This window comes from Scleropages formosus, chromosome 5 (genome assembly GCF_900964775.1).
Source record: "Scleropages formosus chromosome 5, fSclFor1.1, whole genome shotgun sequence".
Taxonomy (NCBI): Eukaryota; Metazoa; Chordata; class Actinopteri; order Osteoglossiformes; family Osteoglossidae; genus Scleropages; species Scleropages formosus.
In genome coordinates this window covers 27,069,748-27,097,651 of record NC_041810.1, presented here as the reverse complement: position 1 = coordinate 27,097,651, position 27,904 = coordinate 27,069,748, and the positions used below count along the sequence as shown (strand labels likewise).

The window sequence follows — 27,904 nt, the reverse complement described above, 5'->3', positions numbered from 1 at the left end:
GACACGCTTGTGGGTCTGCAGCTGGGACACTCTACAGCCCACATGGAGCTCTACTGCACCCTCCTGCTGTGGACCTGCAGTGTGCTGCCAGGTGAGGGAGTGGATCTTAGCCACGAAAGCACATGTGTGTGGAGGGGTGTGTCCACATGTGCGTGTGTGTGTGTGATACGAAGGAATTACATGGGAAAGGTTTCAAAGAATCGTGAGTATCCGAGTTATGTGGATGCTTGGTGTCATGAACAGGCATCGTGGAGCAGCTGTGGTGTGGAGAGGATCTTAGAGGGTCTGCTCTGCTCATCCTTGGGGTCTGCAGGGCTCATGGAATGGTGTTTGAGAAGGAGGGTGTGGAAGAAGTTCTTGGCTGAAAACTGCTCCACGTTTCACATGGAAGCTAATGTTCTGTGAGTTTCCAGCGTGTGCAGCCAGGGAGGGACTGGGTTCGGTGCCCGTCTCTCTTATTTCCTTCATAAAACCGAATCTTGCATTAATTGTCCCAAGAGGTTGGCAGTTCAGACTCTACTGGGAAACACTGTCTGTCCCTTTGAGATGGTTCTGGTTCCAACCTGGCTGAGTGAAGTACACTAAAGCATGGATGGAGCACAATTAAAAACTGGGTCTGAATCTGCAAAGCAAAATAATGATGCAACTTTTGTTATGAGCAACAGGTGTTACGGTGGTCATTGAGGCAGTATGGGGTTCTGAACCTGAACCCCGAAATGTGGCACACGTCTCCATCAGCATGGTGTGTGTTTCTAAAATGTGGAATCTTTGTCCACCACCTCACCTGTATTCCCTCCAATGGCAGCGTATGCTTCAGTCTGCAATGTTGGCCTGTGTGTGTGTGTGTTTTAAACAGCACATTTGTGTGAATGTATATATGAAATATATGTCAGACTCAGTTTTCCCCTGAACTCCCCAGTGAACAAGTATGATGCCATCTGTTTAATTCCTAAAAAAACATCTATATCCACCAACTCATATAATATATACTGGTTTACACGGGGGGCATGGTAGCATGGAGGTGTAGCGGCACAGTGGATTTGGCCTCGGCCTGCTCTGTGGTGGGTCTGGGGTTTGAGTCCTGCTTGGGGTGCCTTGTGATGGACTGGCGTCCTGTCCGGGGTGTGTTCTCTCCCCTTTCAGCCTTGTGCCCTGTGTTGCCAAGTTAGGCTCTGGCTTGCCATGACCCTGCTCAGGACAAGCAGCTGTAGACATTGTGTGTGTGGGGATTTTGTCTTCTGCTGGTATAATGCACTGTTGTATTGTTCTTTGAGATGTTTGTCACTTTGGAGAAAGGTGTCTCCAAAATGATTTTATATAGATGGTGATTGTTTTTTGTACATTGTATAGTTGTGAAAAGACATTTGTGAGCCCTTTGGAATTACGTGGGCTGCATAAATGGCTTTTCGGATGTGACCTGATCTTCAAATTATCTGCAAAAATAGACAAAGACAGGCTGATTGAAAAAACGGGAGACACAAAATTGTAATTGCAACTTTATTGACAATATGTTTAAATATTCAAAGTCAAGGGTGGTCAAAGTATGTAAACCCTTAGACTTAACCAGTGGAACCTCCTTCAGCAACAATAACCTCAAACAAATGCTGCCTGTAACTGGTAATCATGCATGCAGGCTAGGGGGCACTTTGGCTGATTGCTTTCTACAGAACTGTTTCGACTGATTTATATTTTTCTGATTTCTGGCATAAACAGCTTCTTTCAGATCATGCCACGTCATTTCAATAGGATTAAGGTGAGGGCTCTGCCTGTACGTGCACAAGTTCTTCTGTTTAAGCCACTCTGCTGTTGATTTACTGCTATGTTTGGCTTCTCGGTCAAGTTGCGTGACCCAGCTTTTTTTGAGCTTCAGATCACAGACAGATGCTCTGACATTCTCCTGTAGAATTCCTTGACATTCCTTCAGCATAAGATGCTCCCTCATTGAATACAAGCCACTGAGGCCCCACAGCATTATGCTCCCTCCACCATGCCTCACATCTGGAATGAGGTTCTGGTGTTGCTATTCATTGTTCCATACACTGGCCAGCAGGTTAGATTTGGTTAGATTTGCTGCCATGTGCTTGAAGGACCTAGATTCGAATCCCAACTCTTGCTGTAATACCCTTGTGCATTGTACTTACCCTAAAATTGTTCAGTTATACAATAGGTTAAAAGAATTTAAGTTGCTTTTAAATGATGAATCAGCTGTATAAACAAGTGTAAATGTGTTTTTTTTCCACCAAACATAAGTTTGTGGACTTTTACAAAAAAAAAAAACAGCACCAGTCTCATCTGTTTACAAGACAGTATGTACATGTACGTGTGTGTGTCTGTGAAAGATGTTTATATGTGTGTTTGTGTATCCATGTGTGTAGCACTTCTGCAGTGAGCAAGACCAGCAGTGTGCTGCCCTTCTAAGGAGCAGTGAAACAGCCACAGCAATTGAACCCATCGCCAACTAATTCAGTTCATGCTATCTGACATCAGATACAGCCTAAATCATAACCATTACTCCTTTTTTCATTCCTAAAGGTCACTTTGTAGTTTGCCGAATTTCCAGACATCGTAGATAAGATGGCGTTAGATGGGACATGACCTGAGCTTAAAAAAAAAGAAATATCGGCGGGAAGTGTGAGCCTAACTGCCCGAGTACATTAAGGTCTATAAAAGTTATATACTTTAGTGTTTCTTGCCTTGGAACAGGGAAATATCACTGATTTGTACCCAATTTACCATTACTCTCACCAACCACTGGGTACAAGAAATGCTCCACTGTCACCATAACCTCAAATTTCATCTACTGGTTCCACCTCTGTCCCACCCCAGCAGGCACTGACTCAGAAAAGGTCTGAGACCAAACTATAGCCTTGCTCTAAAACCATTTACATTTACATTTGTGCATTTAGTAGACACTTGTCTCAAAAGTCGCATACCATTCAGAGTAAGCAAAAGTGCATCAACAACACATGAAGAGCTTTAGACACAGACAGACCATTATGAAACAGTTTGTGTGTCTGATACCACAATGTTCCTGTCAAGTAGCTGCTTGTAGAGGTGACATTTAAACAGCAAATACATAGATAATCATAGCGGACTGTGTTAGACTCATTTTGGACCCTTGTGAGTGGGAGCACCAAGCAGCCAGAGATTGAGGAGCATGGTACTCTTGCTGGGGTGTAGGGAGTGAGCTGGTCTTTTAGAGACCACAGCACAGATTGTTTGACCCTCTTGTTGGCTGTAACCAGAGTGTTGAGTTCATACAAGCAACTATATGCAGACAATGGAAGAGTAGGGAAGATACATGGGAACAGTCTGGCAGGTCAAACGCAAGTTCTGCTGCAGTGTGCTGGATCTGCTGGACAAACTTGGTGGCAAAGGCCAGAAGACCAGGCAGGAGCAATTTGCAGTAGTTCATGACCAGGAAACCAAAGCCAAGGGAGAGCTCAGACCCAAGCTCTGCGGTGCCCTTGCTCCAGCCTCTGTAAAATTGCCCATTTAGAAATTCGGCCAAATTCTGACAAATTGCCTGTAATCTGACTGTGGGTCAGTTGAGAGCAAGGAGACAAGGCGCTGAGGTTTGTTTATCTGGGCAGTAGAATCTGACTGTAGAGCTACTGATATCACTATGGATATGAAGTGGCGCTGCCACATTACACACATCTGCAGGAACAGGAACTGCTGAGTTTCTCTCCTCTCCCCCCCCCTCCATGTCTTTCTCCTACCTTATCCATTTCTATCCCTTGCCTTGCTTTTTTCCAGTTTTGTTTTCCAGTATCACCTGCCAGGTACTTTTGTATTTACCTGTACTGTACTAAACTCAACTGTCCATACAGGTAGGTGTGTGTGTGTGTGTGTGTGTGTGTTTACCTGTACTGTATTAATCTCCACTGGCTCACACTGGGAAACATGATACACACACATGTTGAAAATTATGGTGCTCAGAACAGCAAAGGAACTGTTAGGCAACGTGCTTTTCTGACTTCACTGTTCAGATTATACATTTCGGTGTAATGAACATTTAGTTGATTTATTTTTATACGACTGCAAAAAGAATGAACTATTTCATGTTTTTTTTTTTACTTTAACACAAATCCTCCATTCCTCAGGGAACACTTGAAAGAGTGCCACTGCTCAGTAAAAACAGACAATGCTGGGAAGTGTGGAATGTTCACATCTCGGAAAGTGAGCGGAGGCAGGTCTCCACATTCTGGGGACGAGACGAAGACGCTGGGACCCCGGACTGTATGCTCTCACCGGTGCATTCTTGCACATGGCTTTAATTAGCTTCAGTTCACCTGTAATCTGGCTGGAAAAGCTGATTCACGACTCAGCTGCACTCAATTCCTGGAGAAGCAGTAATGAACCTGAAAGACCCTTTCCTCACAGTGCTGTCCCATCTGTTTCACCTTAATGCATGCTGGAACTCTGTATAAAAGCTGTCTGATTGCGCTTTTAAATGGATAAAACCAGTGTCTGCCTTCAGCTTCTCCTCCTGCCCCTGTTCCTGACACAGTCTTGGCACGAGACCTGGGCCTCTGCCACTGGGTCTGACCTGTGATCTTATGGAGTTTGACTACTTTCCTTTCAAAATGCAGGGTTCCAACTGGCAGTTCACTTGGATGAGGGAAATGGATGAGGGGGGTGGACAGGTGAGATGAACAAAAGAGTTGGATGATGGATTGTAGGAAAGTGATCAGGATTCGTCTGTCTTGAGTTTTATGCACCTACTTGTGTGATGCAAAGAAACAAACTAGGTTTACTTAAGAATCATATGTCTACAACTGTCTCTCTTTCTCCTAATGTAACACAAATTGTATTTTTGCTGAGATGTACGTCGCTTTGGAGAGAAGCGTCTGCTAAATGAATAAATGTAAATGATGGAACTGGATGAAGGAGATGGATGAGGAAGAAGAATGGGGGAGATGGGTGAAGAAGTCGGACAAGAGAGGAGGGGAGGGAGTTGTATGACAGAGATGGGTAACAAAGATAGACAAGGGCGATGCATGAGGGGTGAAGAGAGAGGGGTGAGGGGACTTGAAGGACAGCAGCTCTAGTGCGCTGTGTCCTGCCAGGAGCTTAACTCCCTCCTCATCTCCTCCCTCTTCTTTGTTGTATGTGTTTCCTGTGTGGAAATTAAACTTGTGCAGCCAAATTATGTCACTATTACAATATCATCTTTGAATAGTTTGGGCAGCAGTAGAGGAGCCTTTTCCTCAAAATGACCCTTCCTGATAAACATCTTAATGGAAAGCAGAGCTGCTGCCGTTTTTTGACACTTCATCCAGCACGAGCAGACCGAGAAGAGGGAATCCGACAACCCACCACCAACGCTGCTCTTTCATCCATCGTTGTGTTTGTTTTCTAGCCTTTTATTTACGGAATAGATGCTTGTCCCTAGACGTGTGTGTGTTTAGTGTTATTGCTTCCATGTGGTTTAATCAAGATCTCGCCGCATTCTACCCAGTCCCATCCAAAGTAAACAGCTCTTAAGGCTTCTGGGTCACGCATATTGATGGATTTACTCTTAGTGTTGGGGCGTGCTGTGGAGAAGGCTGGGCGGGTGTTGCTTGATGATCTACTGGATGAATGTATAACTCATTTGGCAAGTTGTTTGATAGCCTACTAGACCCATAATATGTTGATCTCCTGGCCTCATGGCTATCTTACACAACAATAGCTGCGTGCAGATAGTCCCCCTTGCAGGGGGGAAGGCTTGAACTGCAGGATAGTCTAGACCTCCACGGTAAGAAGTTCATTAATATTTCCCTCATTGCAATAGAGTTGTGAATGTGACTTCCAATGTATGAGGGATGAACGAGTAGCTAATCTGAACGAACCTATCAAGCTGGATCACTTTGGAAACATTGACCTAACCTTGAGCCCACTTGTCTCACCAGGGTTCCTTGAGTGCTTCAACATCGACACCCAGAACCACCGGATCATCTCCGGCTCAGCAGAGGCCCAGTTTGGATATACAGTGCAGCAGCATGAGGCTAGAGGACAGAAGTGGTGAGTTCCTTTTCCTTTGAGCAGAAGCTACAATCCCACCGAGCCTCAGACACAGGACTCTGTCTCAGACTCCATGTCAGATGTAAGAGAAATGATGGACAAGAGGTGGCACGATGCCCCGTTCCATCCTATGAACACATTGTTGAAAAGCCCGGAAAGTAGCCAGTGATTGTTCGACTCTGTGGCGCATAGATGAGCCACAGAGTGCAGCCATGACTAAACAACCTCAGATACATCTGACTTCTTCATCTCTAAGTGTTCAGGAAGTGGAAGTGCTGTTCTGTGCCGCAGGCCTAGAACTCAAGCATGATTCATTCCATGCCATGGTCCATAGTCCACTTTCTTTCCTTGTACGCTGCCAGGTCTTCTGGCTGTACCACTGTTATTCATTCGTATTTGCCACATGTTCACTTGTGTTCACCACTTATTCACTTGAATGTTTCTCATAACATTCATGAATGTGCTCATTTCTCCCACTCCATTTCTTCTGCAGTCCATCAGTTATTTATTCACTGAACCCTTCTGCTGTTCCTACACATTAGCCCCCATCTGTCCCTTTACACATCCTCTCTCTTACCCTGTGGCTCTCAGCCCAAGGACAGTGATGATATTTAATTGTCTGCTTTTTCTAGAAATAGTGACTAATGGCAGGGGAATGCACACCAAAGTTCACAAATTCTACCATCTTTCACCATAATACAGGGCAGGGAGCTCACTGCTTGTAGGAGGTAGAGCAGTTGTTAGAAATGAGGAGTTCTAATCCAACCATTGTTGGTTCAAACCCACTGCCTGTTATTTTTACCCTTGGACAGGATAATTTCTCTGATAAATAGAGGAAGGTTTAAATGGCTGAAAAACAGAGTAAAATGCTTTGAATAAAAGTATCAGCTGAACAATGAAATAACCATAACAGCTGTATCATATAGAGCGCTGGAAAAATCGTCTATCACACTGCATTGGTAGAAATGATTCTGTCCTTCTCACCAAACTTGGTTTTTCGATTAAGAGCAATTTGAATTGAGTCTTTTTCTTCCCCAGACCTATTTATTCTGAAAGCACATTCAGATACGGGGAGAGAATGCTTTCCACAGCAAATGGGCCTGTGTTTCCAGGCTGAGGTTCTGCAGATAGGTATTATCGGAGGTTCTTGTGATGGAATTGCCCCCATCCCAGACTGACCCCCTCCCACCTCCATCAGGGCTCCTTGAAAATCTGGAAGCAATTTCCCTGCTCAAGGAAACTATGAGTTGTGTGACAAGTAGCAGCAGGAGAGAGAGAAGATAGCCATGCCGTCTTTGTTACTCTCCCAACCCCCTCCCATCCCATTACCCATGATCCTTGCTCTCAGAAGTATGTCCAGCACTGGCTACTGGGAGTAAAATCAACGCTGGGGGTCAAAGTTTGCATCAGGCCCAGCTGATCTGATGGAAGCAGCATATGGAGATGCTAGAGGGGACTATAGAGATGGTGTTGTATTTCTGTCCCTGACGCTGCTCCCCACATACCTCCTGAGTGTGTGTGTATGTCTGAGTACGCAGGCCCCAGGCCGTCTTCCTGTTTGTCTGAGCCCACCAGGTCTTCCTGGGCTGACGATCACATGCTGGAGTTTCAGGAATGTGCGGGACGGAGGGTATTGCGCAACACCCCAGACTTTGAAGTGCAGAGTAAATAATTGAGTGCGGCACAGTAACCTTTGCGTGCAGTAGAGTAACCTGCGCGTGCAGCAGAGTAACCTAGGTGTGTGTGCAGCACACAGGCCGTGTTGTCTTTGGACTGCACATGTGTCTGCACTGCGATTCCCCTGCTCGCTTCCGTGCCTCTGAAGATCTGCCGTGCAGAAGGAACGCGGATCATTTTACCATCACTTCTCAGGCTCTGGAATCTGTTTATTTTCTCTGTGTTAATTTTGCTCAAATCGCTTAAAACTCTTAAAATCCTCTGGCGCAAGTTATGGCTCTAACTATTATTTTCTGATTTAACTGGCCTGTATTTTTGGTTTAATTTTACAGTTAATTTAAAGCAAAAACCTTTCACGTCCATTTGGTCCCGGTGTTAATTATATGATAAATATGACAGATGCAATAATAATTTCTGTCTTTAATAAAACTTCAGAGAGCAAATTTTGAAGCACTACATTGATCATAAGGACTGCCGCTTGGCTGAGGGGATTTCACTCTGCCCATTAGTGTTTCAAGGTTGCTTTTGCCAGATTTATACATCCTCCTTGATCATTTGGATAAAAAGATCTAAAGACTAAAAATAAATGAAAACTTAGTGCCCCATACAATACATTATAATAAATTGGGAATAAGTGTGCTTGGAGAATGAAAGTGCATATGAGAAATGTAAAAATGTCAGAAGTGTGTTGATTAGCTTGAGAGTCTACAGCTAGCCCAAGATGTGTGTCTTGTAGCCGCACTAGGCCGTAACTCACCTTAATTTTGGGTCATGGAGTGAAAACGGGGCAAAGCTGAAAACAACACTAACAGCATTTTAATGCAGCAACACTCTGGGAACACCCTCACCTGGGAAGAAGGCCCCCCGACTGTAATGAAAACCTAGTGAAAGTGTTAAAAGGCCCATCGATAGTGATGAAGAACCGTTGACTGAGAAGCTCTGCACCTTTCTTCCCTGAAGGCTGCTGGTGGGAGCCCCCTTTGAGAACAGTGGTCAACACCAGACTGGAGATATCTACAAATGCCCCATAGATGACAGGTCCAACAACTGCACGAGGCTAAACTTAGGTAAGGCCAGCAGTTTCAATGGTTCACCTTGTCTTTGACACTGTGGACAGAGAAAAGGGTTCACATTCATGGAGTTGTTGTGGGACATCATCTGTTGTACTTGCAGTCTCCCTTTGCCTTGAAATCTGGCCTGCTTTTTTCCTGCTGTCTCCCAAACTAGTGTCATTGAATTGTGGATATTGATATTAGGGTTACTCTTTATTTGACAGACCCCCCTTTTCCAGGGTGATGTACCATGTCAGAATAAATACAGTACAATAATGCTTATAAGAATACAAAGGGAGCAACCGCATGATACCAGTTGATCAATCCCTGTCAACCTGTTAACCAACTGTTAACACCCTAATCTCTTAACAAGAGCACGGTGAGACAGACATGCAAGACAAAAGCTGTAGAACAACTTTGGTGTTGAGGAGAAAGATAGGGAGTCATGGAAGATCAGAAAAGTTGTTTCTAAGTTTGTCAGGAAACAGTATCAATAGCTGTATATTCTTCTATACATCCCCAACTCCACACCTTTCATGAAGGAAGGGTATCCCTGACCAACGTCTCAGAGCGCAAGGAAAAAATGAGACTCGGCATGAGCCTGATCTCGAACCCTAAGGACAACACATTTGTGGTGAGTTGAAAAGATAATAACAATCTGTCAATGTCCACAATATGCCTTTTCTGTATGAATGATGTTTTTCTGGGAGCCTGTAGGACCTGTTTGCAGGCTGTTCCCGGTCTTCTCTTTGCATGTCTGTGTATATATGAGTTTTTGAAGTTTTTTAGTAGTAAGATGTTCCATTGTGTTGCAGGCCTGTGGTCCCTTGTGGTCGTACGAATGTGGAAGCTCCTACTACAGCACTGGCATGTGCTCCAGAGTCAATGCCAGCTTCAAATTCTCGCGCACCATTGCCCCGGCCTTTCAGAGTAAGTGCAGAGTTCCGTACTTCAACATCACTGGCTTTGTTTAGTGGAATTTTTGAAGCAGGATAGCTATCGCCAGAGTTCACTCTAACTCTGTTTCTGATAGGATGTGAGACCTACATGGACATTGTTATTGTATTGGATGGATCCAACTCCATCTACCCCTGGTATGAAGTACAGAACTTCCTCATCAACATCCTGCAAAAGTTCTACATCGGCCCGGGTCAAATTCAGGTTTGTTGTGTTCATGAACCTGGCTTTTGTATGTCTGTTTGTCCTGCTGTGTGAAGGGAATTGGATTCTAACTGTGTCTTTCATCCAGGTTGGGGTGGTGCAATATGGAGAGAGCGTTGTTCATGAGTTCCATCTGAATGATTACCGCACGGTGGAGGAGGTGGTGAGTGCAGCCCGTAACATCCAGCAGCGGGGCGGTGAGGAGACACGGACTGCCCTCGGAATCAGCGTAGCACGGTAAATATTCACACTCAATAACCACTAACCCTTCATTGTCAGAACTTAAGCCCCCTTGTATTAATTACTGAGAACTTGCTTTTGAGTTTGATCATGTTAAACCTTTTGGTCTCTCCGGAAACCATAATGACAGCATCAGAAGGTGAGCTTTTGGAGGTATGTGGCTTGTTTGTCCATTCACTGAGGGTCTGAGTGAGTAAAGGTCTTGATTTGTGGTGCGCCCAGATCACAGGCATTCAAGCGGGGCGGTCGCCGTGGTGCCAAGAAGGTGATGATTGTGATCACAGACGGAGAGTCACACGATAGTCCTGACCTGCAGAACGTCATTGAGGCCAGTGAGAAGGATGAGATCACGCGCTATGCCATCGCTGTGGGTGCTTCTCTCACCTCTCTTGCCTTTGCACTGTGGTTTTGGGTACTACAGGATGCTTAAGAATCCTTTAATAAATTACAGTGTGCCACATTGTTCAGCACTTTAAAATGTCATTACTAGTACATTAAACTACAGTGCACTTCTTGGTACTCTAGTTAGATTCGGTGTTGCACTGTACAGCAGTCTCTTCGCTTGGGCACTGTAATGGCTGGATACCCTGATAGTTCTTTTCATCCCCAGGTCTTGGGTTACTACAATCGACGTGGGATCAACCCTGAGGCCTTCCTAAAGGAGATTAAGTACATCGCTAGTGACCCCGATGACAAGCACTTCTTCAATGTGAGAGATGAGTCAGCGCTGAAGGACATTGTTGATGCTCTGGGCGAGAGGATCTTCAGTCTCGAAGGTTTGGGGCCAGGCTATGGAGCACTGTGGCTCCTTCTTGACAGCACATTAGTTGCCACACCCATTATCCTGCCACTTTTCTGTCATTAAACTGGTTCATGTACAACTGGAACTGAGGATGACCATCCACCGTTGTGTGTGCATAGGTACCAACAAGAATGAAACGTCCTTTGGCCTCCAGATGTCTCAGGCTGGTTTCTCGTCCCACATTGTGGAGGTGAGCTTTGCTGCAGTTGCTTCACTCTGTTTTTCACTGCATCTCATCCTTCCAAAGCCCATCCTCCTGGGGATCCCATTTAGTGTTTGTGGGAACTGAAGTCTTCTTCACTCCTCTTGAACTTCCTCCTCGCTCCTCATGCTTTTAGATTATGTACTTTTTTTCCGGTCCTTTGTCCAAAACTGTGAGTAAGTCACAGCTTCTTCTAGGAAGAATGTTGCCATGAAAATAGCAGGTCTCTATGAGAGATGAGAATTTCTCTTTAGTCCTGTATTTGCTTGCTGTCATGGTCCATCCTGCCAGGGCTGTTCACTTTTGGCTAGACAAAGCTGGAGGTCATCCACCGAACTCTCAGCACTTCCACACTGTGAATGCAGTCAACGGGCTATGACTCCAAATATTAGTCTTTTTTACCACCTGGGGAGAGGGAAAGTCACTTCAGGATTTCTGAAAGGGTTCGTAGCTTTGATTCTGTATGTGTTCATTGGCCTTGTGCTGGTGAAAAAAAGAGGATCATAGCCCTTTCAGACATGGTTATCAAAATGTTGCCAAACTCTAACCCTTTATTAGTTTTATCAACAGTTTGTTGTGCTGTTTAATTTTTTTCAGAATGAAGTGCATTAAAGCCATGTTAAATTGGCTTATGGTCTTATGTAAATGGATAATATTTTTAGAAATGTTTAAATATGTTTTCTTAGAAGCAGAGAAGCTTAGCCTAATGAGTTAGTGATGTAGTTGTGTCAGGCCTCTACATCACATTATGTCTGTGTGTGATTTCCTAACCCACCAGATCTGCAATGGTGGAATCCAGCATTCTGGAACCACTTTCACTTTTATCACCTTCCTCCTCCTTCCCTCACCCTGTCCTTCACCCTCCTCCTTCCCCCACTTGTGGCCGCCAATCGCACAGTCGCATATTTTAATTCCACTCCACAGTCCAAGCACAGCCTGCCTGGGGAGAAATATATATCCCCCCATGAAAGAACCTTAATAAATAAATAAAAGGCAGATGGCAACTGCAACGAGTGGAAACTTCATATTTTGGATTGCTGAATTCCAGCGACGGCACTTGCTCAACAAAAGCCACTTGAGTGTCGAGAGACGGATGAGGTCTTGGAAAGTATTTCAGAGCTTCTGAGGGGGGAAGATCTCTCCAGTGCACAGATGGCTCACTGGAGCACAGACCTGCCTGTGTGACACAGGGTGAGATGGGTGGCCTTCCTTGGCACAAACCACGTGAACCAAAATGAGTCGTGTGGCTCTTGACCATCCCACTGAAACTCACAGCTACCTGTGCAGTGCTCCTCCTGGGTTCTGCATTCTGCACCAGTTGAACTGACTGATAGACAGGGCCAGGGTCTGATTTATGCGTAATTTCTGGAGAACCTCTGCATTTCCCCATCTGTCTCCTGTCTTTACAGCTTCTGGCACTTTGAGAGGGAAAGTCTGTGTGATGTGGATTAAAGTCCATAATGAACGCCACACAGGTCTTCTAGCTCTGCGTTGTGGCCTGTTGGCTCAGTCCTAGGGTGCCAGGCCCACAGCCCAGCTCTCGTCATTCCAGCACATCTGTGACCTCACAGGGAACGGCTCTCAGAGCCATAGAAATGCCCCAGGCCCAATCGAATTCTCACTGTGACAAGTATTCTGGGGTATAAATTGTCCAGGTTTAGACTGTATGAGGGAATTGATGGCAAATACTCGACATGGAACCTCACCCAGGACCTGATTTATTGCTGCTTTGTTCTCCTGGAGAATTGCAGATGGTCTCATTGTACTAACAAACATGTGGCTGATGTTGCAAGGCTTTAACTGCTGTCTCTTAATTCCTGTCAAGCCACCTGTTCAACTGTGGAATACTGCCAGTTTTCCATTTTTATGTATTTTGTGAAAATTTGGGTCTGTGCTATTTATTACTCGTATTTAAATTTATTTATATTTATGTATATTTTATTTTATGAGTCTTCTTATTATATCTGGCCTAATAAGACCATTGTTCTGGATCTGATAATCGATCCTGGCTGAACACAAGTGTATCAGTCTTAGCTTGGCACATTCAACATAGTTCTCAGTCACACCACACAATATGACTTCTTCACTGCCTCCAACAAGGATGAAGGACACATCTCAACAGGCCTCGGCATTTTCTGTTATCAACTGAATCATTCAGGTAGATGTATGAGTCGTGCTTCTTTGAACAGGACTGTAACACAAGGTGCCCCTTGGGATAAAAAGCTGACAGCAGGCAGGTTTACAGTGGGGTTTTACAATAAGCCTTTTGTTAATCCTGGTTTTTGGGACCACAGAAATGAGGGCTGGCAGCTGCCCACCGAGTCTCCATGTACTCATAACCTGGGCTTCCATGGTGCTTCCAACTGACCACGAGGGTTATCCATGCTTTGACTGGCTGCTCAGCCATCACTTTATTCAATTCAGATATATGTGGTGTAGTTTGTGTGTGTGTGTGTGTGTGTGTGTGTGTGTGTGTGTGTGTGTGTGTGTGTGTGTGTGTGTGTGTGTGTCACTCACTCATATTTATAATGCACAAAGTGCCTTGAGGTGGACTGAGAGTTTGAGAGTGGAAAATCCACCAAAGCCCATTTTATTACCTTTCAAAATGTCCCTGAGGCTTCAAAAGCCATTAGAAGACGGGAGAACAAAATGAAACATGTTGAAAAGATTAAAGTTTATTTTTGTTTCTTTTATTAACTATTACAGGACAAAGTGTCTGTATAAGAGGGTTTTTCAGCTGCAAGAGTTGGAAACAGGAGATGGCATCAAAACCAAAAAGCCACTCAAAGAAGGTTGTGCAAGTTAGGTGGTATGTCATTGCTTTGAGGATGAAGTGAGGACTAACTCAGGATCTAGGCAGGACTAACCTATGGCAAACCAAAGATGAGGTGAAGTGTGAGCCTCTGTTTGCAGGATGGAATCCTGGTGGGGGCGGTGGGAGCCTACGACTGGAACGGGGCGGTGATGAAGGAGACCCGCCAGGGGAAAGTGATCCCACCAAAATCCTCCTACCTGGAGGAGTTCCCGGAGGAGCTGAAGAATCACGGGGCATACCTAGGTGAGAGAGTCTGATCTGCAATGACTCCAAAAAGTGGAGTGAAAGAAGGTCAATACACTCAGTTCGCTAATGCAACAGAGGGATCTAAATCAATCATCTGAAACAAACCCCTCAGACACTGTTATTGGTGTTTCAAATGGGAATTTTTGGAAGGAGGTAGCATAGAGTTAAGAAACTGGAATTTTGTTGTTGCAAGTGCCAGACTTGCAGATTTGCATTTAACAAAGACATCTGCTAAGTCATATATAATTTTACAGTGGTGCCTTATTGAAAGCATGTTGTAAAGGAAGTTCAGACAAACACTCTGTGAGTGGATGGAATGTCAGCTTTGATGGGTAGTTTCCTTCTCTGGGATGGATGCATGTCAAGCTCACTGAGGCCTATGGTCTCATACCATCTCCATCACAGCTCTACTGTGCCCAGCGACCCCAACATGAGGGCTGAGCAGTGTTGGGTTCCTGGCCTGTTGCTCCAATGGATTTTGGGAGAGCAAGGGCTGCAGGGAGAGTCCAGCAGATCATGCCAGTTCCTTTAATGGGAAATCTCCATTTGCTCAACTGGCCACTTCTCATAATGACATCAGAGGAGCTCATTAAGTGGCTCGTTTTTGCCATTACACACTAGGTTTGACGAGGCTCACGTTGCGAACGGGGAACGTTCAGTGAACTTACTCACCCCTCTGTCTCCTGTCTTAGGCTGGTGAAAAGGAGCTGAATACAAGCACACGAACCATAGTTTCTACTTATTTATTTATATGCTTTTCTCCAAAGCAGCATTTTAATGATTATTAACTAGTATTTAACTGACACCTTTATGCAAGGTGACTTATAATGTGACGCTGCTTACAATGAGTTACCAAGTATTTATACAGAGTATCACTTCAGGGTAAGTACCTCAATCAAGGGTAGCACAGCAGGCAGTGAAACTCAGGTCACCTGCTGCTACACTAAGCTCCCTACACAGCAGAGCAATGTAACACAGACACACACTATGAGCAATTCAGTCACCAGTTGCCTGAAAACATGTGTCTTTGAATTGTGGAAGGAAACCAGAGCACCTGGAAGAAACCCATGTGAACCCAGGGAGAACAAGCAATCTCCAGAGACAGATTCAAACCCATGTCAGAATCTGCAGCCCAAGCGCTACGAGGCACCTGCAGTGCCACCCACATTAAGAGGCAGCATGGGCCACAGAACACCTCTGTAATGATATATGAACTAATGTCTGCCTGTTTCCTGACAGTGTGTGTGGTATCTTCACTGAACCTCTCAGTAGCATGAACAGGTCTTGGTGTGTGTGTTTGTGTGTCCACAGGCTACACAGTGACTTCTGTGGTGGTCTCCAGGACCGGTCGACTTTACGTGTCTGGAGCGCCACGCTTCAACCACACGGGCAAAGTCATCATCTTCACCCTAAGGAACAACGGCAACCTCACTATTCTGCAGTCACTCAAAGGACAGCAGGTGCTGGTGCATGCCACGCACGCTCTCTCGGACACAAACAGGCTCATGAACTCATACACATCTTTTGTCAATAAGTTTAACGTTCCTGGAATACATTGTATTCGTGTCTCCAGTGAGAAGCAGTCTTTTTTCAGAGTCTGTCTTTGTTTACCCTCTTTGCCTTCTTTCCTGCCACTGGCATTGGCAGGGTCTTGGGAAGACAAGGAGCTATGAATTCCACAGTCCCATTAGCACGTTAGCATGCTGTTTAGTCCAGCTAAAAGGCTGGTGTAGCCCTTCTGACCTTGGAGAGTCCCACATATTTGGCCTGAGTGTCCCCATCACAGTAGTCACCAGTATGGATGGTGAAAAGCACTGCTTCTGAAACACCTTGTACTGAAGAACTGGCTCCTTCCTAGATTGGCTCCTACTACGGCAGCGAAATTGCTCCATCGGACATCGATGGGGATGGGATCACCGACAGCCTCCTAGTGGCAGCGCCAATGTTCTTCAGCAGTGGCTGGGAGAGGGGCAGGGTCGATATCTACAGGGTGACAGACCAGGTGAGTTGAGTATGTTGAGTATGGGGATGGTAGCATGGGGTCAACAGGAACGCATGTTGGTAGTGGTGCATGGTACTGCATTGGCACGGCCCTACAGGAGCATCCAAACCACAAGTAGGACATTTCATTCTGCATGGTAATTGACGCAGCCTGAGTCTGAATTGACTGGGCAGCTTCACGATGGGTTTCTGCCAAAAGCTCTTGGCTTCCTTCATTATTCATCTGAAGGAAAGATGCCAGACTGGAGAACTGTCGCTTTGAAGAGTGCCTCTCACTCAGTCCCACTGCTCACGAGAGCTGTTTCTCAACAGTAGCACAACACGTTCTACTTCTTGGTATAATTATACTGGGGACACCTTACCATGACCTGTTTTCCTGAAGAACTATGTTTGTTCATGCTTTTCTCCAAAGCAACTGTCAATGAAAAACTGCTTGAACCGATTTGCCCATTTATAAGGCAGGATAATTTTTAAAGTAGCAATTCAGGGTAAATACCTTGGTCAAGACTACAACAGACAGAGGTCAGAATCACCCCTTGCTCTTTAAAAGCCAAAGGCAGCAACTCTCACCAGCACACCATCTTCTGCTCCTACACTGGTCTTCCTAAAAGGACTAACCACGTAAAAGTACTAGGCTGGGCTCTCCGAGTTGGCTCCCGCTCAGCTGGTGGGTGATGCGCTTCCCAAGAACAGACCTAGTTGACTTTCTTTTAATAGATTTTTTGTCAGTATTTTTTACGATGGAGTGGAGATAATTACTTTTTCATATTGCAGCTTTTTTTTTTGTTCGCTTGGAATGCTTTTCCACATCCAGCAGTTATTTTAACCATAACTCTGTCTGAAGGTGAGAGACTGTTTTCACACGGCCTCACAGAGCAGTAAGTGCTACCCAGGTGTGCAGTATCAGGTAGGAGACAATGTCCACTGCGAGACAAGGAAGACAAAAAGGTATGTCCATATGTACATTACTGTGCTCCCACGCTGTCCAGGCCTGGAGCGTTAGCCAGTCTCGGTGGTAGTTTTGACCCAAAGAGTGGATTAAAGCTGATGCTTTTCTGCAAAGTAATGTCCAACTCGGGGTAAACAAACTGTATTTCAGTTAGAGAGTCATGGATACAGACACAATGTCAAAGAACGGTCATCTTCACCAACACCACCATTTTTGATGGTGGTCATTATAGAGTCGATTGTGTGAGTGTGTGACTGATTTTGACTGACCCACCCCTGCCCTGACTTTATGCTCTACCCTCTGCTGTCCTCCTCTCATTAGAGCCACTTTGTGTTGGAGGGGACCCTGGAGCCCTCAGACAGAGGGCAGAATTCCCGGTTTGGATCAGCTCTGGCCCCAATCCCAGACCTCAATGGCGATAACTACAGTGAACTTGTGGTGGGGGCACCACTAGAGGATGACCATCAGGGAGCAATTTACGTTTTTTATGGCCATAGGAACAGCATACAGCAAAAGTACAAGCAGGTAGAGTGCAGGACTAGCAAGTGAAGGTTTTATTCAACTGCAATGCAAGTACATTTAGGTACATCTTTAGTGTAAGATGTAGTGACAACTTCAGTGGCAAAGTTTCTCTCTCTCTCTCTCTCTCTCTCTCTCTCTCTCTCTCAGAGGATTGCTGCTGCAAGCCTCTCGCCTGGGTTGCAGTACTTTGGCCGCAGTGTTCATGGACGGATGGACTTAAATGAGGACGGTCTCATTGACTTGGCAGTGGGCTCCCTGGGGGCTGCAGTGCTCCTCTGGTGTGTCATCTGTCCACTGTTCCCACAACAATAGCTACCCTCCGCCTTCCTTAGTATTTCCCTTCCAATTAATTACCCTTTCCCAGCCCATCAATAGCCACCCTTTCCATAATTAAGGTCCCCTTCACTGTCTCCACCCACTTCATTCACTAACCACTCCCTCTCCTTCACAGATTCCACCAGCTCTGTTCCTTGACTTCCTCTCCTTCCTTGGTTCCACCTTTGCAGTTCATTAACATCTCCCCCTTCACTTACTCCACCCACCACGTTCGTAAGCTTCGCCCGCTGCTTCACCGACTCCACCCACTACTTCCATTAACTTCCCCTTCATCTCTTTCCAGTCCCTTCACTAACTTGCTCTCTTCATTGGCTTCATCTTTTAAATCCATTAAATTATTTTCCATAGCTGGGGACACTGATCTTCGTGTGTGTCCTCAGGTCTCGCAGCGTCATCCGCATTCACACACACGTGTGGTTCGAACCCAGGAAGATCAATGTGTTCAACAAGGATTGTCGCAGAGGAGGCAAGGACGTCACCTGCATGTCTGCCATCGTTTGTCTGAACGCCACTGCCAGGACACCCGTCTCGCCAGCGCAGGAAGTGGGTGAGTAGCAGAAGCTCCTTTCACTTCCTCATGTTCAGGATCACTAGGCGGTTAGAACCCTACCCTCCCCACATGGTATCTGGGGTACGTTTGTGGCAGCAGATGACAAGGGGCTTTGTGGTATTGCTGACAACAGTGATGCACGGGGGGGAAGAGCTGGGGGCCCCACTTTAACACAATTTAATGACCACAGGGATGGGGGACTCAGGCCAGCTGGAAACAGTCGTGGTTAACATTCAGCTAGAGGCCTACTGTGCTTACCACGGCAATAAGATACTGTCTGAATTCCACCAGCGGCGCAACACCAAACCCACTCTCTCAGTTCAGCTCTTCCTGCCATGGTCCGTGGAACCCGAGTTTCCCACACATCCCTGCTGGTGGGATGGGAGAATCTGCTTTGGACCCAGACATTGTTTCACTACAATCTGATGTTCCAGTGTGGTCGGTCCTCGAAAAGGACCCGTCAAACAAAGGGTCGCGATGAGAGCCATATTTAAGGCATACACTCATGGTCATGTCTGTCTTTAATTCCATGAGTTGTGGCCTCAGGTTTGCAGCAATCAGCCATTTCAAGATGGAGACTTGACTCTTCACGTTAACCCTTAGGCCAAGGAAGCTGCTTTATGCAGCTGCTACATGTGGAGCACTCAGGAATCTTTTATCTCTCGAGGAACAAAATGGACTCAAACTGTGTGCCCTCCGTTGCCCTCGTCTGGATGCAATCAGTCCAGAGCAGAAATAGAAATGGCTTCTGAACGACCTGTCATAAAGCAGCATAACCCTGGGCAAGCAGTCACAATTTCCTCCGAGTCTAAAGGAAATTCATCAGAAGCAACGCAAAATCACAAAAATATTCCTCTCAGCATCTCCCCCATTGCAGGTTCTCTGAAATACTGCCTTGCTCATTGATAGTCTGTTCATGACTAAAAAGACTGAAATAAATGCGTCTAGACAGGTACTGTAACTACCCTAGAAAATTAGCTTTACCAGCTAAGGCTTTAAATTCAATCATCCTATACCTATGATTTATGATGAGGACCTCAAGGATTTTTTTCACAGAACACTACATCACTGGGTTCCCATATTGCCATGTCCAACTCCTTACCGTGTTTCAAATTAGTTATCCCTTGTGTCATCTTTCATCCTATTTATTTCTAATAAGGGAAAACAACAGTAGCTGGTAGTAAAGTGGTGAGAGCTGCTGCTTTTAGACCCAAATGTTGTGGGTTCAAGCCTGACCTCCAGCTGTAGTACCTTTGAGCAAAGTACTTACTCTGAAATTGCCCAGCTGTACAAGTGGCTAAATAACTGTAAGTACCTTAACATTGTAAATTGCTTTGGGGGGAAAAAGCATCAGCTAAATAAATGTATATAAAGCATGCAAGTTGGATATTCCCCTCATTTTTTTTAACCACCCCACTCTAAAAGAACAAAAAACAAGGATGGAAGAAATATACTGTTTCATCAAGACAAAAGAGACTTTTCAGGTGATGGCATTTTTTAAAATCTCAGTTAATCTAGGGGAAGGATTTGCAAGTCTTCAAAATAAAATGAAAATAAGGGCCCCAGGTCTCATCATTTCAGTTTCTGCTGACCATATTACCTTCTTACACATTATTGATTATTTATTAATTTAACTGGTGATTTTCTACAAAGCCACTTAGACTGATTTGCCCATTTATACAGATGGGTATTTTTTACTGTATCATTTCAGAATAACAACCTTCATCAAGGGTAACACAGCAGGAGGTGGGATTCAAACCCTCGTCTTTGAATTGCAAGGGGGTGGCTCTAATCACTATACCACCTGCCACTCCCCTACTGACTTTATTATGCCAATTGTACTTTTTTACTGTGCAGATGTGAGCTACAGCACCTTCATTGACGAGCGGCGGTATACCGCTAGGGCCGTGCTAGATGACAGCGACAGGAATCCCAGGAACATCACCCTGCTGTTAGGGGTGGAGTCATGTGAGCATGTCTACTTCCATGTCATGGTGAGCACACAAATGCTCAGGAGAGGTACAGCACCATGTTCTTCAGTGTCCTACTTTGGGTGAAGGGGCTGAGCAAGTTGGCATGGTTCCCATCTCAGGAGACCACAGATTACGTCCGGCCCATAGTCTTCACAGTGGAGGTTGGGCTTCAGCAGCCTGTCGAGGGTCCTACTCTGGATGACGACTGGCCCACTGTACTGAGAACCGAGGTCAGATGCTTTCCCTCAAGCTGCTTTTTGATTGAGAGCCTGCCTTAGATCTCCATGATCTCTGTCTTCAACATCTGTGGCATCAATAGAATTAAGCCCCAAACTCAACACCAAACCAAAGGTTGATATTGCAGCCTCACAGTGATGTGTTTGTCGGTGTGGAACCCCCCTCTCCACAGCTGCCCTTCTGGAACGGATGTGATGATGACGACCGCTGCCTTCCTGACCTTGTTCTAAATAGCCACTCTGATCTGCTGGACCGTAGGCAAGTCCTCCATGTCTCAATTCTACAAGATGAGGAGCAATAGTGGCATAAAAAGGGTGTCACCCGATGGGACCCCTGGGGATTGGCCCCTAGTTGCTCAACTGCGACACCCTTACAGGAACTTCTGTGGGCAGCCACAGCCCTCCCTGGGGGACTTCTGTCGATCGCCTGGGGCAGTGGAGGAGATGGAGCGGGTGGTGGAGAAGTCACGGAGGAGAGTGATTGTGGAGGGACATTTGGAGAACCGTGGCGAAAACGCCTTCGGTGCTCACCTCAACATCTCGCACACCCCCAACCTGCGCTTCTCCAGCCTCATGATCAAGGTACAACTTGGGGGCAGGGGTGTTATGTGTGTGTCTCTGTAAGTTTCAACATCTCACACACACCCAATCTGTGCTTCTTGAACCTCATAGTAAATGTGGAGTGAATCAGTGCGTGAACGAGCTCCAAGTAATATGCTGCGAGCTGATCTCCTCGATGACAGCCTCAGCACATGTCATCAGTAACAAACTCAGTTACATTGAGAATACGGTGGTGGAGCTGAAAGCTGCTGCCGTTGTGTCTCCGCAGGACCAGTCGGATGTGAGCATCGAGTGCCGCAGTGAGGACGCACTGAGACTGGACAGGTCTTGCCACGTCAGCGCACCCTTCATGAGATCACAAGCGCAGGTGAGAAGATGCAGTCCAAATATCAATTCGGACCCAACTGGAGACAACTGCTGAACTTCACTCTGACGGCGAGAGAATGCTCGTGAATATGGGAATATGGCTGCCTTTGCTGTTTGAGGATGTGGGGGAATTATGGAGATGATTCCAGACTCAGTCAATAATCACAAAGAGCACTGATCTCAAATCAAATGGTAAATTCTGCTTCTCCCATTGTACTATTGTACTTAATTATGAGGTAAAATGTTATTTTTATTAGGCTGGTCAACAAGATTATGGTTGTTTTTTAAGACCAAGAAACTCAATAAGTGATTAACAATTTATAGTGTAAATAAAAGGCAGAACCTCCAGTCTTTTGCGGAGGGTGCTGTTAGTCCAAGACTCAGAGCCAAATGGTTGCAAAACGGTGTTCCAGCGGAGGGAATGCATACTGAGTAGAGCCCACAGCTTCAATGAGGAACCACAAGAATCTGCCCCTCTCTGCACACCCAGTATCATTTTCAGACGCACAGCCATGGCAAAAACATAAACAGCAGGGCCACAGATCTGGGCCTGAAAGTGTCTTCTATGTGACTCTAGGTGTTGGTGTGTATAGTTGCTTTAACCCTCTAGTCGTATTCTAGTCTGACCCATTTACAACTTTAAACTTTGCTAAATATGGTCTCATTCATCTGATTCCCATTAGCTTCATGAGATCATCCAAACTAGACATCTGAACTCATAAAATGAATGATCACCAGTTTCATTGCATTTTTATGTCTTTTTATCACATTTTGTACATCTGTGATGTTTCTTGCCAGATCTGGCAGAAGGAAGAGAACAGGTGAGACTATAATAAAGGCCAAACAGTGTCAAATGCCAGATTTGGGAGTTCACACACACACAAGTGGTATCATTACAGGTCAATAAGGTCGACAGACAATGAATTCCAAAAAGGAGAGTAGAACTTGGGATAATGGCTAGGAATGAAGCTGGTTGAAACATGTAACACAACAATATGTGAACAAGTATTACTTACAATTGCTTTACAAAGAGTTATAATGGACTGCCCAGTTTGGAATGGGAACACCAAAAATAGAAAGCTGTGTGGAACACAGCCCAAAAGTTAAGCCAAGAGGAGTGAAGCATAGAGATAAAAAGCAGTGTATCATCGCTGTTGACCCAGAGTCCGGAGTTGTGTGAGTCACACTGTTTGTGTGGGCTGCACTTCAGCTGTGGGTGTTTGTCCTGTGGTTAAGACATCGATGGTACAAAGTACAGTGAGTGTGTAGAGGGCGCTATACAAGCGTGATGTTCAGCCGTATTGCGTGTGAGATGTTTGAGCCAATGGCCCTGTCCTCACCTGTCTGCAGGTCTTTTTCCGCCTGGAGTTCGAGTTCAGCCGCTCGGTGTTCCTTGATCACGTGGAGATCATCTTGGAGGCTGCCAGGTGAGAGGACTCTGCAGGACATCAAAACAGACACCTGATGAATGTCCCTTAGACATTTTTCCTGTTTACCTTGAATCACTCCTCTCAGTCTCCACGTCTTTGTCCCCTTGGATGCCTGTTTACAGTGATGGAGAAGAAGTGAATATGGATGATAACTTCAGTGAGATTTACCATCAGCTGAAATACGAAGCTGATCTGCTCTTCACAAGGTTGGTACCGACTGCCTCTTAACACTTTCAACCAGAGTCATTTATGAAGCTGATGGTTCATAATTTTGTATATTTTTACAGCATGTATTTAGTGAAGGAATTAATGGTTTTGTGCAGGAATCCAAACTTATTAGACACAAATACTGCTTCCTTACCTGGGGCCTCATGATACACACACACATTTTCCAAACCGCTTGTCCCATACGGGGTCGCGGGGTCACCGGAGCCTACCCGGCAACACAGGACGTAAGGCCGGAGGGGAAGGGGACACACCCAGGAGGGGACGCCAGTCCCCCGCAAGGCACCCCAAGCGGGACTCAAACCCCAAACCCACCCGAGAAGAGGAGCCGGTCCAACCCACTGTGCCACCGCACGCCCCGGCCTCATGATATATGACACCAAATGTTTTTAAGGGTTTAGAACCAATCCCCTTACTTGGTTGTCAGTATGTAGGGTCCTCATGTTGAGGTCAACCTCTTTGTACCTTTCTTCACAGGGATTCCAGTCCTTCAAGGTGTGAGGTCAGCACAGTCCACTCCCTTGTCCAGCCAGGCAGCCTGGGTCCAGCTTTTAACTTCACCTTTCAGGTACAGGACTAACACAACGAAGACACTATGGATTTTTGCATTTGTTCCCATGTCACCGGGCATGACGGTCAATGTTCTTTAGCTGATGATATGATTCAGCTCAGTCAGTTGAGAAATTAGATATGTGTTCTGCATGTGCAGATCCAGAATCTGGGCTTTTTCCCTGTGATGGACTTGCAGCTGAACATTGAAATTCCATGGGTCACAAGACATGGAAATCAGCTTCTGCAGATAAAAGAGTTTTTGGTGGATCAGGTGAGCCATATTCACATCCAATAGATGGTTGTTTGCTTCACTTATAAGGAATGTCGAGGGCTTTTCTTATAGGCAATATCCGGCTGTTGGGAAAGCATTTTCTGGTTGTATGTATGTGGATTTGTACGTTCTGACAAGACCCTGGTTGCCCTCAGACAGACGGCACCCGCTGCACGCTTCCATCTCTGGAGGTCCAGCACCGGGTCACATCTGAGGATCTTTCTCATCTCCCACAGCTGGTAAGTTTCTGTCCATGAGACCACATTGTCAATCTCAAAGACTGCTGTGCTCCACCAGCCCCTACCTGGATGTGTTTGTCTCGTGTTTGTGCAGAACCGCTCCAATGCTATGACCGCACTGTTTCAGTGCAGCGTGAGCCTGTCGGCTTACGAGGAGGTAGGGCTCCTGATTTGGGGCTCCCTGCGTGCTGATACCCTGCAGGTGGTGAGTCCTCAAGGCATCTATTTACACTGTCAAAAAACACCAAGTGGCAGCTAATCAGATGAGTCTCTCTCTGACAATCAAGATCGATCGAGTGACCTCAACTGGGGTTGATCACGGTCAAGTCTTTGCTATTCCATCCTGTGACACAGAGTTTCTCTCTCAACATCTACATTTCACAGATCAAGTTTAAGACCCTGGACCTTGTGACAAGTGCCTGGCTGGAGCCGAGTCCCTCCAGCGCCATGTTCCTGTCGGAGGAGAGGCCAGTGCGACACGTGAGTCCCGGTGCCCCCTCGAGGTGCAGCTCTCACCACTGGTCACCAAACACTTCTTGAGGTCATGGCTTTGGATCAGTGCAGGATTCGGCCTGTAGTCACACTGTGAGTTCAGATAGGCTAAAGGCACACAGGGGTGTACTGCCACCTTTTGGCAGGAAGTCATATGCAATTTCAGACAGTTGCATCAACACTATTGACTGATGCCTATAATACATCATGAAGGTTTCAGAGAAAATCTAGAGGAAAGGAAAAGCAGAGACTATAACAGAAAATCCTATTATCTCCCTTGGGCATTACTTACTATTTGAAATTTCTGCAAATTCTGTGAAAATTTCAAATTTTTCAGCTTCTCCAAGGGACAATGAGTTTCGCTTCATTGGAATCTGGATTTATGAAACTCTGTGCCTCTTAACATTCCCACCAAATCTGTGGTAAACCATTTACAAGGAGAGGCAGGTGAAAGCCCTGAGAAAAAGATACTTCCGTGTCACTGAGTTAATAAAGGTCAGACGGGTGCGAGCAACATCTGGCCGAGACCATCTGCATGATATTCTCTGTTCTGGTTTTGTGTTCAATTTCCTCAGATAATCCTAGAGATTAGAAAGGAGGAAGATTATAGAATTCCCATCTGGATTATAATCGGGAGTAGCCTTGGTGGGCTGCTGCTGCTGGCACTGCTGATCCTGGCACTTTGGAAGGTAAGGTCAGGCCAGGGGTCTATTACCAATGAAAGATTTTACACCAGCAAGTGTGGATCACACAATACTCTAGATTGGGCAGCGTGCAGCGTACATCCTGAATAACTCCCCACACTGGACCATACACTCACTCCATAGTGTGCTCCCATCCTGACCTGACTTTTTACTCTTCTTCTTAGCTTGGGTTCTTCCAGAGGCAGAGGCGGCAGCAGCAGCTGGAGCAAGAGTCCAGGCAGGAGGCGAACGGGAAAGTGGCTGAGGAGCGGTAATGGGGACTGCAGATCATGAACCTGCTGCCTCAACACTCAGGGGATATCCTGGACAGAGACCATACATGACCCCAAGACCATGAGAGAGTCCTGCTCTCTGTGCTGGAGAATTGCTCCTCCACCACGACACTGCCAATCAAGGCCAGAACTGTGATACGGAGCCTGTCCCATGACACTGGGGCCAGTCGCCACCAGCCTTCCATGAGACCTGACAGTGGGGTGGTCCCAATTTTGCATCTTCACCCAAAGAAGAGGTTTTAGAGTCTTTCAAATCAAACCAGGTCAATCAGTTGTGAAGCCTTTCTTTACGTTCTCATCCATTGTGCGTCATTTTGATGACTGTCTTTGTTAAGAGATGAATGTCTGAAGGAGAATAACAAGCTCCTTAGTCAGAAAAGATGAAACAACGCAGCTAATCGGGTCCCACTTCAACGCCTGTGCTGATGGGGTGGAGAAGACCGGCAGCGCACCAAATAGTTCAGAGCTGTCAACAAGCTCCATGTTTTCTCTATTCTTCCATCCATCCTTTCACCCAAAACCCTCTAGGTCTACCTGACTGTCCAACGTCTTCCTTCTGGAGAACTGGCATCCAGTTCCGCATATCACGGTAACCTGTACTTCTTCAGCTCCTATTCCACCTAAATTGCTTCACTGATGATAAATCTTGATAAATCTTGCCAAAGAACTTCTACAGCTTGTTTAAAGACTTTCTAAAATGATAATACTTTTTATATAATGTGTACAATTTTATTTTGATGCACTTTCCTGTTATATTAAACCTAACTTGAATTCTGTAAATATCCAGACACCCTTCCGGCCTCGTAGGGTCAATGACGATTGTATTGTTCTCTGTGAAGGATTGCGGCATTACTTTGTAACTATAGTAACCTGGTAAAACAAACAGAAACTTGTAGAGACATTGTGTGTCCTCTAAGCAAGCTTTGCACCTGAACAAGTAGCCTTTTGTAAGGGTATGCACTCTGCAGCAAGTAGCAGAAGACTAGGCGCAGCTTTTCTGTGGACTGCGCAGACTGCCACGTAGAGCAGGATCCACCTGGAGCACAGCCACCGGCAGCTGCTAGCACTTAAATGTCAAATGTCTCTTTTAAAAGGAAGAAAAAAAAAATCTGTACAGTCAAGATATCTACAAGTGGAACTGATGAAACCACATTTTCTCTGTCTTTTGTTGACAAGGGGTGTAAATAAACATATTATGATTGAGAATAAAATTTAGTAGTTTACCTTGGGAGCAAAAGCAACTTTTTTCAGTATTTTTTGGAAATTATGAACATGAAAAACAATTCTGTGACTGGCCTTGGTCTAAAGCAATAAGTAAAACCAGGATTTGTACACATCTCTGAGACATTACACCAAAAATGGTGATGGATACAACTGCACAAATAAAGAGCCACACTCTACTATGCATCAAACTAAGTGGAAATGGTACAACCTCCAATAATAGAAGTGTTCTCAAGCACCATTCTGCAGGTCATCCTAGATGGCCAAATGAATCACACAATTCAGAATTACAATACAATAACCACCAAGTTCAAATGAAGAATCACAATACTTTCTTTGTCATATTAAACAGAACTTACACTAGGGAAGAATTTCTGTATCAATGCTTCCTCTAAAAGGAAAAAAAAAAACATTTATATAAATTAGTCTTAACATGTTTAGTCATTATGAACCTGAACCTTTCAACTTAAGGCTTTTTTTAATAAATTAATACTGGAAGTAATTTATAATCAAGTTTCTCAGATGACGTGGGATTTAACGTGGTTTAAGTTGGCGATTCCTTCCATCAGCAAGACAGTTTAAAGATGTACAGAACGAGCCACTTGGACCAGGGCGGAGAGTCACTCACACGTACAGGTCAACAACACCTGATTAGTCCTCTATGGGGCACATGGTTGGCTTCAAGGGGTCCATGACGCACAGGCTTGTTTTGAAAATATCAGTGAGTACAAAGTAACTTAACCGAAAATTAAAATATTAGTATACAATTACTGTCTATGGGATAATACTATGTGAAGGTA

The 27,904-nt window shown here is 45.4% G+C and overlaps 1 protein-coding gene across 3 annotated transcripts; it reads left to right on the top strand.

Annotated features, from left to right (window-relative positions):
* On the top strand, positions 1-27,114 carry itga11b (integrin, alpha 11b). Of its 3 annotated transcripts, XM_018765207.2 has the most exons (30): positions 1-91; positions 5,898-6,009; positions 8,647-8,753; positions 9,281-9,372; positions 9,554-9,668; positions 9,772-9,899; positions 9,988-10,136; positions 10,362-10,506; positions 10,750-10,915; positions 11,061-11,131; positions 14,057-14,201; positions 15,516-15,664; positions 16,063-16,206; positions 17,476-17,679; positions 17,824-17,954; positions 18,393-18,559; positions 20,420-20,556; positions 20,655-20,765; positions 20,945-21,030; positions 21,149-21,353; positions 21,601-21,699; positions 23,049-23,125; positions 23,251-23,334; positions 23,831-23,921; positions 24,063-24,176; positions 24,332-24,415; positions 24,510-24,620; positions 24,800-24,895; positions 25,483-25,596; positions 25,776-27,114. In XM_018765207.2, exons 1-30 carry the CDS (start codon positions 43-45, stop codon positions 25,863-25,865), a joined length of 3,573 nt encoding a protein of 1,190 aa, XP_018620723.1. In that variant the 5' UTR covers positions 1-42; the 3' UTR covers positions 25,866-27,114. The 3 variants fall into 3 exon arrangements, with proteins under 3 accessions (XP_018620723.1, XP_018620725.1, XP_018620724.1); XM_018765208.2 differs by lacking the exons at positions 1-91; positions 5,898-6,009 and having other exon boundaries at positions 8,692-8,753; positions 9,285-9,372; XM_018765209.2 differs by lacking the exons at positions 24,800-24,895; positions 25,483-25,596; positions 25,776-27,114 and having other exon boundaries at positions 24,336-24,415; positions 24,510-24,591.
* Positions 27,115-27,904: the final 790 nt, after the last annotated feature.